Here is a 12,956-nt window from a genome sequence, read left to right on the forward strand (position 1 = left end):
GCACAGAAGCAGTGAAGAATTGGATTAACGGTGGAGGGCACGAATCGGGAGTTAAAAATATGCTCCGAGATAAGTCAGATAATGTTGCCGAGTCTACGAAACAAATATTTAAGCGCTTTACACCAAAATGTCATTCTAATCATGGAGCACTATGGTGTGATTGCACTCTAAGCGAGGGATTTTTGAGGGACCATTATTACGAAAAGTTTTGGTATGGTAATAATAATAGGTATGCCTGGGATTCCGGTACTTGCACAATAGCAGCGAACAACAAAGGTAGATCGAGGTCAACATATGTGTATGGCAGGGAAGTTTTGACAAAGGCTGTGCCGATACTTGACAGATGTTGGAATCAACAGGATTGTCAGCAATTGAAAAGTGGAGTCATAGAAGCGGATAATGATTATCCCAAAGTATGCGTGTGCGCAAAATCAGCTGTCCAGAGTTGCTAAAGGGATGAAACGAACTTGAGAAAGATCGGAGTCTGCAGCCTACAGCGGTATTTAGTCTGGGACTACCTATGGATTAATTGTTTTTTGCTTTTGTATAGAGTCTTTTTTTATTTATTCTAGTTCTTTTGAGTTGGTTGATTTGTTTGTGTGAATCCATACTGTCACTGTATAGTGACTATTCTATGGAGAGAGCTTTATTTGATTTGCGCTAAGTGATAAATAATATTCAATTTAATTGTTACGGCCATGTATTGGATCAGAGCAGTTTCGGATGTTAATCTTACGGAATTCTTACAATATTTCCAAGCATCACGTGATTCTTGCTTGATACATATGTCGTGTAGTAGTGAGGTGCTGCTGGCTGCAGTAGGATTCTAATCGATGAGTGGACCAGTCGACATGAGATAGGCTAGAGAACAAGGGTAGGGGTAATTAAGGTTAAGACTTGTAAGAACGAATGGAATGGGCGCCAGACACACAACAGCAAAACTAATTGAATCACACAAAAAGGCAGAGCCAGGAGTACTTTGGTAAAAAAGAAATTCAAAATTATATCGAAACTTAAAAAAAGATCATAAACTTTAGAATGGTTCTTCTGAAAATGAGAGTAATCGAGAGAAAGGCAAGGGTGATACTGCACTTCTGTGCTGAATTCTTCTTCAAACTTCTAATTTCGCGCGTTCAAAAAACTTCATATGATTCCACCCCTATTTTTGATAAAGTAATTAGAGAAATGCAAAGTGTTTTGGTCGCTTGATTTGGCTAGTAGACAACAAAATTGTATCTGAAATGGAAAATCTCAGCCAGGAGTAGGAATGGATCTGAGAATATTAGCCACAAACTACTAATCAAATAATGTAGATATCGTCTCCTGGTATAATGACAATGTTTTATCTGTAGATCCTGCTTAGTCTGGCCATACACTATTTTGCGATGGAAATTTGTCAATTGTCTTCTGATATTGCACCTACATGCACATTATACGTTTAACAGATCACGAGGTAGTATTACACATTGAGAAAGAATTACTTTCAACCCGTTTGCTTCCATATCTAAATATCTGATGGATATTGAATGAAGACTACCCGATATAGATTCAAGAGATTGGATGTTTATATAAGAAAAATTGCCGGCAGAACTTGGGCTGGCGAGAAAGACAGGGCATTTCCATTATAAGCTATATCTTGTCTGTATGCTTCAACCATCCGCAACTTGATGTCATTCTAATGCATATGTTTTGTCGATTATTCGTATAATAATCTGGCTGAATTGTATAAAAAAATCAATTTGATAATTGATATCAATATTGAATCTGACGAAATGCACAATTAATTAGATTGAATTCAAATACAATTCATTGCGTCTGGTACTCAACTTTTCTCTTTACAGCGCTAGTTCACGCGTAATTCTTGCTTTCAACTTAGATTAATAATTACTCTTGTGAAATATTACAAGTTGATAGAAATAAATTCAAATGGTTTTATTGCAAATATTATAAATTAAATCTGATTATAATCTTTTGTTCGAAATATTATTAGTCTATTAATTTTATCATCATATATTCAGTTTAACTATATCTTTTACGCAAATCCAAATCAGCCTATGCTGAACGATATATAAAGGCAAGAGCATTGAGCTACTTTTGATATTTTAAATCACCCCGTAGCTCAACCAATCGTGATACCTCTCGACTTGTTTCATTATTTAAGCTCTCAAATCCACGGACTACGCCTTCTCTGTCTCCTTGGCTCAACTTCTGACTCATCTTGAATTTCCCCTCTAGCCTCTTAATATCAATCTCAATACCTATGACATTCTTTTTCATAGTCTTAATATATCGTTCTTGTGCATCTGACACTTTCCACTCGGTCGGCCTATCCACTTCGGTGTAGCCCATAGTGGTCGTCTCATTATGGTGGCTAAGATCGCTAATCTGTTGTTGGAGAAATGCTGAAGTGTGTTCTGATTTGGAATCAAAGTAGACTCTAGCTTTTACGTATGCTTGGACAGCAGCATAGTTCCAAGTGGGAACGACCTTGCCTGATGTTGGCTTAGTTTCGGTGTAGAATTTGGGGGTAACGTAATGGTGGGCCGCTACAGAAAATATGACTAGGACTTCGTCTTCTAAGATATTGTTTAACTGAGGGTTCGCGGTCAATGTGTCGATGATTGCCTTGCTTTGCGGATTTGCTCGCGCGAGATGCCCACGCAGGCATCCAAGTTCGGTCTCGCTCGATCGGTCTTGGACATCAAGAATGAAGGGGATGTGACTGGATTGCAAGAATGGGTATAGGCTTGATCGGATGCCGGTTGTCAAAATTCCGAGAGGATTTTTGTGAATAATACGGCGAAGGGACCGGAGGTCTGCCTCTGCATGGGCTGCGCAAATGTACATTATCAACCTAGTAGATGGAAATGATGATTGGAATGTACGACTTCTCGACATGCAAAAGAGAAGCGCTACACTATAAATACTATAATTATTCAGTAGAGTTTTGCTTTTCCCTAGGATAGCTGCTTCGGAAACCACCAGGTATCACAAGGCGCGCCTGTTATTGTCAATTGCGAGTCACACACCCTCAATGCTGGCTTGAGGACAGGATCATGACTCGATCCTATTCTCGGTAAACATCATACGAAATCTGGAAGCACGGATCAGTAGTTATGCGCCACAAGATGTTGTAATTCGAGAGTGAAATACGCAAACGCTGAATAGATTGGGGAAGGAAGAGATGAGATATTGATCCAATCTTATGATGACTTGATTAGTTTGAATGGATATGTGAATACTTAGGGTATGGACAATTTATTATGATCAGGAGTAGGTAGTTAGTGAGTTGAAATAATCGATTTGGCTAAGAGTGTAAGTAAATGGTAGATCGACAGAGAGCTGTGGATAAGTTAAAAGGTTGAATGATTTTTGTCCCGAGAAGATGGAATATAAATATGGCCATGATTTCCCTGGAGAATGGAACGTGAACTAGGACGGAATTTTACGGCGTATTTAATCTATAATTGTCCAGGGTAGACGCTTCTTTCTGGAGCTAGGACTCAAAAACTAATTATAAAATCAAATTTGTCATAACTAAAACAAAATTATATCAACAGTAAAGATCACACCAAGTAGATACATTCATGCGTTCATGCGTTCATACCTCAACCACGCTTGTATGTTCTTAAAGGTATTGCTGTAGATTTGATCGACTAATGCAACTTGGCCATGCCGACTCATAAATTCATTGCCGCTTCCTTCGCCAAATGATATTTTCGGTTAATTAATTCATCAAACTTACGCAAATGTATATCGCTGTTATGCCTGAAACATATTTTGCCACAGCAGACAGTAAGGAAGGTATGTCAAAAAATATGCTTCTTATAATGGCCTTGGTGGTCGGTTGTATCTCTCGTTTGGGAGAATTGAGATAGAACGGGTCGTTCCGAACGATGCGATTAACTATAATTGCAAGCTCTCTTGAAGTAAACCATTTCTGGAGAACTTTGTACGAGGATACCTCTAAAGGCGAAGGAGGCATGAGGTATAAATACAAAATTGAAAGGATGCACGAAGAAAGACCGTATACAACCCATATGCGACGCCATATTGTAGGATCTCCAGCAGGACCTATACTAATAACTTTATAACTAACAAGAGTGAACATAAGATCAATCAATGCAGATGCTGGAGCACCCCAATCTTCTATTTTCTCATGCCCTTGAAATGTATAAAATGATTTCATACAGTAATCGGAAAAATAATTAGCATAGCATCCAAGCGCATAAATTGCCACAGCTAGAAGTAGCATAAAAACGTTGCTAGTCCAGTATTGAGCTATAGATCCCAATCCTATAACAAGGAGGCAAGTGCTAACCAAACGGCGAGGATCAGCCGCATGCGATAGATGTCGTGGAAGAATTCCGGCCAGGGAAACCAATACTATTGCTATAATCAAGATGACAGGCAGAGCTTTTTCCGATGGAGAATTTTTAGTAAGCGTAAATACTGTGATGGAGGTTGGTAATCCACCAAAGTTCGTACCAAAGAAGAAAGAGGAAAAAATATGCAAAATCAAGACTTGGCCATTGATCTTCCGTTTAACCCGGCGCTCTTCTCTCAATGTCCAGCGTGCCTTAGAATCGAACGACGGTATCTGTTTGTACAACAAGTTCAGCCCAAGTGCGTCTGACTTTATGGGATCATCGAAAATTGACTGTTGAGTTGACACACATTCCAAATAATGCTCCTTCCTAGCAGCCGACATCCAGAATCGGAATTTGGAAGGCCCACTAGAAAGTTCGGGCCAGTCTTTCTGAATGTTGAGCACATTAACATCTTCTCCATTCAATGTCTCCTTGTCGGACTCTGTGAGAATAACCTTACGATCAGCGAGTATAATCGACATTGATAAGCATATATGGTTAGCAATATCCAAGAAACTAAGATTCATAAAACCCGAAGAGCAAAGATAGAAGGCTAATCAGCCGTACAGCCAAAACCGATTAAGTGTCTCGTGCTTTCATTTATTATCGGTCTACCAGGTAACCGCGGCCAAGCCCTCTACGTTGCCATGTTCAGACCATGTCCCAGTACGTGAGGCTCTTTGGTTATTTAGAAGAGGCGAAATCTATGAGAGATTTATATAGTCCCCGACAGCACGTTTGACTTGGAATGTCTACTTATCCTGCTTTTTGACCGCTTGTTTTGGATCTCGAGAAAAGTCGTTTAGAATCAGTAATGTCGATTGAATTTCATAATTACGAGGTTATTCTTACCGAGGCTGACAAAGAGGCTCTGAACGGTGAGGATGCAAATATTCTCAACATTCCAAAGGACTGGCCTGAATTGTCAGAAATTCCTTCAAATTTTCATTCTAGGACGTCAGCTACTAGGGATCGACAGTATTTGGATAGGGTTGCAACTCAGCAGTCGATTTTTGATGATCCAGTGAAGTCTGAGGCACTTGGGCTCAATTCGCTCTACAATGGGCTTCCCCCGTTTGATGTCCAGGCACGCTGGACTTTGAGAGAAGAGCATCGGGTTATGCGGAAGGTTAATGTGAAAGTCCTTTTCCTATTAATAATTTCTATGTATTCGTTGAGGTTATGCTACAGAGGGCTGTCGCCATTGGCTATTCAATTTTTATCCGTTGATCTTGATATTTCCGAGAGTTATCGTCCTGTCATTGTTGTAATATTGTCCATATTTTACTACATGGGTCTCATCTTTTCATCTCTTCTGCTCAAGAAGCTGAGTTGTCGCGAGTTTCCTGTCTTACTTCTATTTGCGGCCGGACTAGCTTCAGTTGCTCAGTACTGGATTACAAACATTGCCGAACTATTAGTGACTCAGGCGATTATTGCGCTTGGAAGTAGTACTGCCTTTATCTCTTCCTCTTCCTGTATGAGGTCATTTAATACACATCAAGAACTTGGATTTATAACAAGTCTATGTTTACTAACTTATGCATTTATCGATCTTGTATTCAGCCTTATTAGTTATGGTGCCATTGCTCTGGGTAAAGCCGGAGATTCTGCAAGATGGCGTGACGTATCGTTTATATACGGCGTCTTTTCTTGCATCATTGCTATTTGCTTTCATTGCGTTTTAGCTCCGTCACCATTGAAAGTGTCCTCATACGGAGTTATCCAGAAGTGGTTCACTTCGCAGGAGCTCACAGTCATAGTCAATCGCGTGCTACGAGACAATCCGTTCTATGATAATTCACAGAAGCGGGCAATGAAGCCGAATTTTAAGAAGGCTATGAAGTCTATGTTTTTTAGCATTAATGGGGTATTTTGGCTGGGAGCATTGGTCTTAATGGCAATTTCCGCATTGTTGTCAGAAACTTTGAGGAAACAGATATTGAAGGGAGATCGCTTGTCCGCCAAATTGCCCTCGAGTTCTTGAGAGGGCTTAGTTAGCTTGTGTTAGTCGTACAGATGTTTGGGAAAATTGCACGGTTATAATATGTAACTTGGGGAATGGTTTTCTGGAGTCCATATTTTATTGGGCGCAATTTGGATACTAGGATAATTTATATCTTTGATTATGAAGACGTTAATAGAATAATTAATATAGATCTGACTCGCTTCAGCCATCCATTGGTTTGCACCGCTTCTGGGTGATTGTGCTGCTGTGGAAAAAAAAAGTATCGGATCAAACCTTGATTGCGATAGGGAGATAATTAGCTGAGAGTTGTGATATCTATGGACTTATATTATGCTCCAAGATTTATCAGGAGTGGATAAAATAAAGTAAGTTTTTTTCAGCAATTTAAAAATGGCTCGATCTCTGCTATTGGATCACATTCATGTGCGATAGCCAAAATGATCATAGTGGTCTCAATATTATGTTCCGATATCAGCATTGAATTGTACTATTAAATGGAGCTAATTTGTTTGCTGAATGGAAAATACATATATACATATATATATATTTGTATTCTACATAAATTCACTGAATAATTCATCGTGCACACTAGCCCTTCTTTCTCGATGAAACAAGTGTCTACGCAGTTAGGAAATAGTGCAAATGACGTAGATTAGTTCACTTTGACGTTTATACAGACCGCGACTGTTACTTTATTCTTTATAATACAATTAAGATAATTCAATGCATGCCTTCTAAATTATTGGTTAGTATTAAGCAAGAATTGTTCGATCTTGAAATTTTCGTATGAATAGGAGCAGTCCGTTATTTAGGATGCTTAAGTTTCAGTGACAAAGAATTTTCTTTCTAAAAATCCAAAAACCTTCCGTCAGTTCCCTGGTATCAATAGCCTTCTTTGCATAGATAGGATGATGAGCTGTATCCTCTATGTTTCATTTCAATTCAGATATATTGTGAAGAAATTCCAAAAAATTGCAATCGCATTTGGTGGCGAAGAGACACCACTAATAACATTTATCGGTTTATCGGTATCGAAATGAAAAAAAAAACGAATATCGACCAAGGTTATGGCATATAACAGCTAAGGCTTCGAGATCAAACAACTCGCCGATCAGAAATCCCCCAGCCCGCAAGACATGTGAAGTGCAGAGATAATGTATCTGATAGGACAAGAAACGCCTCAAGTGCTAACGCATCATCCACATGCCCGCAAACTTGATTATCTTAAATCTACTACTACTACAGTTTTAGTTGATGCAAGTTTACGCGATTGGCATTTGCGCTGCCGCAGAGCAGGCGGGTCGGGGCGGGCCAAACAAAAGTGAAGAGCTTTAGAGAATTTTTAAAACGAAGGATTGGAAACCTGTTTCCTGATCTGATATACTAGACAAATTCATCTGAATAGACATATATAATTTCATATTCTGATTTTCTGATTTCAAAGAAGTCGTCAACACCAACGCTTAACAAGCGCTAAGCCCCTAGGTGCAAGCTAGGATTACACAATATGAGTCTAACAGAGAAGCATAAAATTGAACTGCATAATTGTTAGAAACGTTATAGAAAAGCGATATCTTTTAATTGTATACAAATTCACAATTCGTGTAATCAAGCAGTGCAGGGGCTGATTGGTATTCTCTGACTTAAATTTACTCAGATCGAAAGCATGGTTCATGATACGAACGAAATCCCACGCGGACACAAGTTGGTCACTAATTCAACCAAGCAGCGCAACCAAGTGATGAAATTCTGATTGCCTGTGATGATCAAAAGATCTGATTCCAGGGTCTACCTATGCTGGAATAACTCAATTGATATGCATTTTAATTTGACCTCTCTTTCGATGAATGAACAAGCTATCAAAGATATTGGACAGAGTCAGTTTCTACTTGAGGGTGCTTGTACCGCTATATTCAAAGTCTCGCTTGGAATTGATTTCTGAATATGAGGCAGATAATTCGAGTTGAGACAAGATAAAACAAAGTGCTACCTCTGACAGCGCTTATTTTAAAGTCTCTCTATTATTTCGAAATCTTTAGTCACTACATTGATTCCAGAAATACGGAGACAAAATCACATTTTTGTTCAATCCAATCTAATCCAAACAGCAAAGCATGGAAATTGTCCTAAATTTTCCACACAGCTTTATTACTGATATGCATTACAGATATCCATATTATATGACGTCACTTGCTCGTGCGTGTAAAAGCATCCCTTCGATTGCCTTAACCAAAAATGAAAGTATACCATCTATGCATTGTGGGTCGCATAAATTCATTACGGGTCGCATGAATATTTTGATTTTCTCTTTGGAAAAACTGCTCTTCGAACCTATTGTAGCGCTGAACAGGGATTGCAATTTGAGTGCCGAACCTAGGACTGGACAGGTCACCACCTACACACACTCCTTGCAGAGAGCCAGAAGGAACACCAACAGTAGTGGGCCCATTCCGGTACAGAACCGATTCGTGTATGAATTCATTAGTAATCAACATTGATTCGGGAATCGGTCTGTTTTTTGGGGATATAGGGGATATAGGAGATATTAAAGTAACCATCTTAAGGAAGTGCGCGAGTATCCAAGACATGTTTTCGAGAGCGCTGGCGCTATACTTGCCTGCTGTTCTGTCACCATGGCCAAGTATTTTCCAGAAGATACCCAAACCGTGATAGTTATCTCCAATTGGCCCGAAAAACCAAGTGGGGTTTTGACCTTGATCTACCTTGCCCACAAGTCTTCCATCCGGAATTGTCCCAGCGCTTATAATGTTCTGATGTAAAAAGTCGAGATCGAATGCCAAAAAGGGCTCCGCTTCCGAAACCATCCAAATTAAGGTGCCATCAGAAAGAGTATTGGGATTCACAGTTGACTGTCTACCAAGATAATTTGAATAATGTTCGGCATCGTCGATATTACCGCCGCCAATATTTATATGTACCCCATTAAACCAAACCTGTTTGCATTTCTGTCGATTTACTTCCGTATCTTTAAAAAACCATAGAGTTGGAACGAATGGATGCCGAGTCTCGTCCAAGGCCAAAGCTTGCCTCGCATTCTGAACTTTTTCGTTCAGCTTGACATCCAAAAATCCATATTTATCGTATTGCCAGGTGAAGAGCTTGGGAATTCCAAGAGCCCCAACAGTGTCGAAGCAACCTATAAATTTGACAATAATCTTGTCACTGGTTAAAAGTCGGGGCTCAGTCTGACTGGCCTTGACAGTTAATAACTGCCGTTTCAATTCGTTAAGCGCAGGATTTTGTTCAGCTGGTACATTACTTTTTGAATATTCCTCAAATACTTTTACGAACATTGGCATTCCATATCGTGTTAGGAGGCCAAAGTCGAGAATAAACCCGCAAATAGATCGAACCATATAAGAACCTCTCGAAAAGCCAAAGAAGAATATCTCATCATCCGGTTCGTAATTGGAAGAAATAAATGCATACGTCTCTTCGATCTGGTCGACTATGCCCTTTCCTGCCGCAACTTATATCCATGTTAGACTTTTAACTCAGTTCATATCAAATTTGTATTCATACGTCCGAACACTCGATTCCAAAAGCCCACATTTTGCGTGGCAATCCCAGGATGATAATATACAATCTGAGGAATTTGCGAACCATGTTCATCAGCAGTACGTTCATCGTTTGGCAAAATCGCGCGGGCAATTCGCGTTATGTTCGATGGATTTGAGTCATCATTGACAAGGGAGTTTTGCCATGTTCCTACATAAGCTCATCAGATTGAAATTTTTCTCTTCCAAGGGCTATTCTTACCGTCACAGAGAATAATAAGACGCTTCATAATGATCTAGCTTATTTGAAATGGCTCGACGATATGATTGAGAAAAGACGCCAATCAGGTGTCTATTTATATTGCTAAGGTTATCTCCGTCCCGACGGAGAATAGGATTGCCCTACTACGATGTTTCCATCACCTTTAGTCGCTAAGACGGAACAAAACAGTGCTTTGTCATTCGGCCGCTTCCAGAACAGTACGTCGGGTAACTGATATCTGGACGAATCCGCTCCGATTCATCCTCCTGTTTTAAACTGATTCAATCTGTAGCATGTACGTCATATATATATGCAATCCGATACAAGCACAGCTGGAGATATTGTGTTAACTTCTTTCACGCGACCTTGAAGCTCGTGGTTATACCTCCGCACATACTCATCTTTAATTAGGTCAACGTTTAGCTAGATGAAACTTTAATGATAATTCTAACTTAAACTGTGTCCCAGCCAAAGTCCCAGAGCATCCAATGTAAGGCCGCAAATATTTAGGGCCCGCTTTGGTTGATAGTTCATTGATGATGTACATTCTAATGTCTCTTATATTTGAGCCATTTTTTCAGAAAGTATTATACCAAACTAATAAATTCCGGAATAATAAATAGAATTTTATGGCCCACTCAGAGTTGCTGTGCTGTCCACAAAGTAGTTGGTGACGTTTGACCGTTCTGTGATACATCGCTTTTTGAGAAGCGCTCTAATTTTCTTATTTCTATATTATATTTCACGTAAATATCCAAAATATAAGAAAGAAATCACAATTCATAACGAGAAAGACTTTGTCAGTAATCCCTGAAGATGCCTCCTTTGATAGCAAGTCCTGCTATTTAGAACGACACAGGTAGTTTCGAACCACTTGAGATGATTAAAAATTCTCCGGATGAGTCGGATGTCTGTGTTGGTCAATAAGTTGGGATTTATTAACATTGCTGGCTTAAATTCAAACCAAGTTAATCTGTTGACAATGCTTTAAGATACATAGTTAGGACTATTACATTTCCTCATCCGGAACCTTGGAAAGTACACACTATTCCGCTGGATAGTCCCGGAAATCGAAGCAACTTCATCTTAATGTATTATGGTTATCAAGACTTAATTGGGCTTACAACAAAGACTTTAGTACTTCATCGTACTCGAATCAGATCTCTATTGTTATTCTCCCCTAAGTAGGCAAAGACATGTCATATTTGAAAGAAGGACAACCGATTTGTAATTTTCGAGATCAATGAAATTTAGTTTGATGTATCCACAAATTACACGGACTATGCCAATGAAATTATTATTATTATTATTAAATCAAAAATGCTAAACGCCTAAATGCAATCTAAATATACAAATCGTGGTGGAAGATATGAGATAGAGATTAGAAGCACTGGTGAGGAACAACCGGATTATTCGGCCGTGTAGACAACTTTTTCTGAATCAGACGAATGAGTCGAGCCGACAAAGATCGAAAAGAGCCAACAAGTGCTAGCCAGCAGTGCTGCAGCTGCTGCGCCCCAGCCAAGGCCAATCGCAACCTTGCCAAACTCGGCCGATGTATTAAGAGTGTCGTTAGTGAGTGCCTTTGACTCTCCATAGAATACTGCAGTAGCAATAGCAATGCCGGCAACAGCACATACAGAGTTGATCATCGCAAAGATCAAGGCGCAGAGAGAACCTCCCCGAGAGTGGAAAGAAAACAGACCAGCGCCGACTTGGAAAATGGCAAAAATGGCGCTGAGACAGAACAGAATTGCCATAGCATAAGAAAGAATCTTGATGCTCTTGAGCGCAGTGTCGATGCTGGATGGATAGTTCTCGATTTTACCCATGCCAATGGCATCTTCAAGAACCGTGATCGGATTGAAGTAGAATAGGCCATGGGAGTTAGAGCAGTTGGTGATGCTGTAGGAATATCCGGTCGTGCTTTCGCTGGTGCTGTCATATTCGATTCTGGAACCCTGGCAGTAAGTCCAAAGGCCGACTTGGTAAAAGTCAGGGAGTGTAGATACATCGTCCTTCGTGACGGTGTTACCGTCAATTGTGACAGAGAGCTGGGAAATGTCTAGACGAAGCAGGAACAGCTTTCCAGGAACGGAGTCCTTGAAAGTGGAAGAGATGAGAACAAAGACCGAAAGCACAAAAATAGCGACGGTGAAGAGGAACGGGAATGTAATGATGAAGCAATTGCGTCCGGCAGCCATTATAATAGGATTGGTGCTGGTAGTGGTGGTGGTGGTAAGTACTAAGAGAAATTTGGTAAAATAAAAATCTAAACACAGATAACAATTGTATGTAATTGATTGATTTTGTAAACTGAGAGACTGTTGACCTTATGAGAAGAAGGCCTGATATGCAAAGGTCCTCGATTGTGTTATATATTCGTACAAGCAGCTGAGGCGTACTTTGAATATGCTACAGTCCTTTTTGCACTGCCTGCCCTTGAACTTCCCAACCGCACGACCAGAAATAGACTGCCCTGAATTACCTGCACCGCCCTCTATCCGCAGTCTGCACTGCCAGGTGCCCCCTAGCTGCGCCTCCACAGTCTGTGGTGGCTCAGGTGCCGCGCCGCAGGAGTATTATCCTCTTCTCCTAGTTCGAGGCATTTCTCTCATACTCTCCTGGTGCTTATGAAAACAGTTTTTCTCCGGCTGGCCAAGTCGGATTCTTGAGAAGGCTAATTTTTCGCTCCACATCCGCTCTGACCGATTTTGCTTAGTTATTTTTGCTTCGTTTAGTTCATTTGCATCTTGACCCTCATGGATTAGTTAACCTTAATTACCCATACCCTGGTTCTCTAATCTTATCTCATTCCCCTGAGTCCTTGCGCTCTC

The 12,956-nt window shown here is 40.1% G+C and overlaps 6 protein-coding genes across 6 annotated transcripts; 2 read left to right on the forward strand and 4 right to left on the reverse strand.

Moving 5' to 3' along the window:
* Positions 1–698, forward strand: V1516DRAFT_144445 (uncharacterized protein). The gene has a single exon (XM_066918646.1). It carries the CDS (start codon positions 60–62, stop codon positions 450–452), a length of 393 nt encoding a protein of 130 aa, XP_066778536.1. The 5' UTR covers positions 1–59; the 3' UTR covers positions 453–698.
* Positions 699–2,013: 1,315 nt separating this feature from the next.
* On the reverse strand, positions 2,014–2,847 carry V1516DRAFT_144449 (transcriptional regulator PAI 2-type; the record flags this gene model as incomplete). Its single annotated transcript, XM_066918647.1, has 1 exon — positions 2,014–2,847. One exon carries the CDS (start codon positions 2,845–2,847, stop codon positions 2,089–2,091), a length of 759 nt encoding a protein of 252 aa, XP_066778537.1. The 3' UTR covers positions 2,014–2,088.
* An 880-nt stretch (positions 2,848–3,727) lies between these two features.
* Positions 3,728–4,852, reverse strand: V1516DRAFT_683721 (uncharacterized protein; the record flags this gene model as incomplete). The annotated part of the gene is made up of 1 exon (XM_066923524.1): positions 3,728–4,852. The coding sequence occupies one exon, from the start codon at positions 4,850–4,852 to the stop codon at positions 3,728–3,730; it is 1,125 nt and encodes a 374-aa protein (XP_066778538.1).
* A 131-nt stretch (positions 4,853–4,983) lies between these two features.
* V1516DRAFT_144457 (major facilitator superfamily domain-containing protein) lies at positions 4,984–6,593 on the forward strand. The gene has a single exon (XM_066918648.1). The coding sequence runs from the start codon at positions 5,185–5,187 to the stop codon at positions 6,355–6,357; it is 1,173 nt and encodes a 390-aa protein (XP_066778539.1). The 5' UTR covers positions 4,984–5,184; the 3' UTR covers positions 6,358–6,593.
* A 1,605-nt stretch (positions 6,594–8,198) lies between these two features.
* On the reverse strand, positions 8,199–10,476 carry V1516DRAFT_669931 (uncharacterized protein). The gene is made up of 3 exons (XM_066921265.1): positions 10,120–10,476; positions 9,883–10,068; positions 8,199–9,829 (listed from the first exon to the last, which is right to left on the reverse strand). The coding sequence occupies exons 1-3, from the start codon at positions 10,145–10,147 to the stop codon at positions 8,565–8,567; spliced, it is 1,479 nt and encodes a 492-aa protein (XP_066778540.1). The 5' UTR covers positions 10,148–10,476; the 3' UTR covers positions 8,199–8,564.
* A 914-nt stretch (positions 10,477–11,390) lies between these two features.
* Positions 11,391–12,429, reverse strand: V1516DRAFT_669939 (actin cortical patch SUR7/pH-response regulator pali). The gene is made up of 2 exons (XM_066921266.1): positions 12,413–12,429; positions 11,391–12,357 (listed from the first exon to the last, which is right to left on the reverse strand). The coding sequence occupies exon 2, from the start codon at positions 12,321–12,323 to the stop codon at positions 11,529–11,531; it is 795 nt and encodes a 264-aa protein (XP_066778541.1). The 5' UTR covers positions 12,324–12,357; positions 12,413–12,429; the 3' UTR covers positions 11,391–11,528.
* Between the last annotated feature and the right edge of the window lie 527 nt (positions 12,430–12,956).

The sequence above is a fragment of the Lipomyces oligophaga genome (genome assembly GCF_038497815.1).
Source record: "Lipomyces oligophaga strain CBS 7107 unplaced genomic scaffold V1516scaffold_2, whole genome shotgun sequence".
In the NCBI taxonomy this organism is placed as follows: Eukaryota; Fungi; Ascomycota; class Lipomycetes; order Lipomycetales; family Lipomycetaceae; genus Lipomyces; species [Lipomyces] oligophaga.

Bases quoted from the DNA above. Each gene is read 5' to 3' on its own strand.
- V1516DRAFT_144445 (XM_066918646.1), top strand. From the start codon at position 60: ATGCTCCGAGATAAGTCAGATAATGTTGCCGAGTCTACGAAACAAATA.
- V1516DRAFT_144457 (XM_066918648.1), top strand. From the start codon at position 5,185: ATGTCGATTGAATTTCATAATTACGAGGTTATTCTTACCGAGGCTGAC.
- V1516DRAFT_669931 (XM_066921265.1), bottom strand. From the start codon at position 10,147: ATGAAGCGTCTTATTATTCTCTGTGACG. The intron at 10,069-10,119 runs GTAAGAATAGCC...GAGCTTATGTAG, and splicing joins TCTTATTATTCTCTGTGACG to GAACATGGCAAAACTCCCTT. The intron at 9,830-9,882 runs GTATGAATACAA...CATGGATATAAG, and splicing joins TTGGAATCGAGTGTTCGGAC to TTGCGGCAGGAAAGGGCATA.
- V1516DRAFT_669939 (XM_066921266.1), bottom strand. From the start codon at position 12,323: ATGGCTGCCGGACGCAATTGCTTCATCATTACATTCCCGTTCCTCTTC.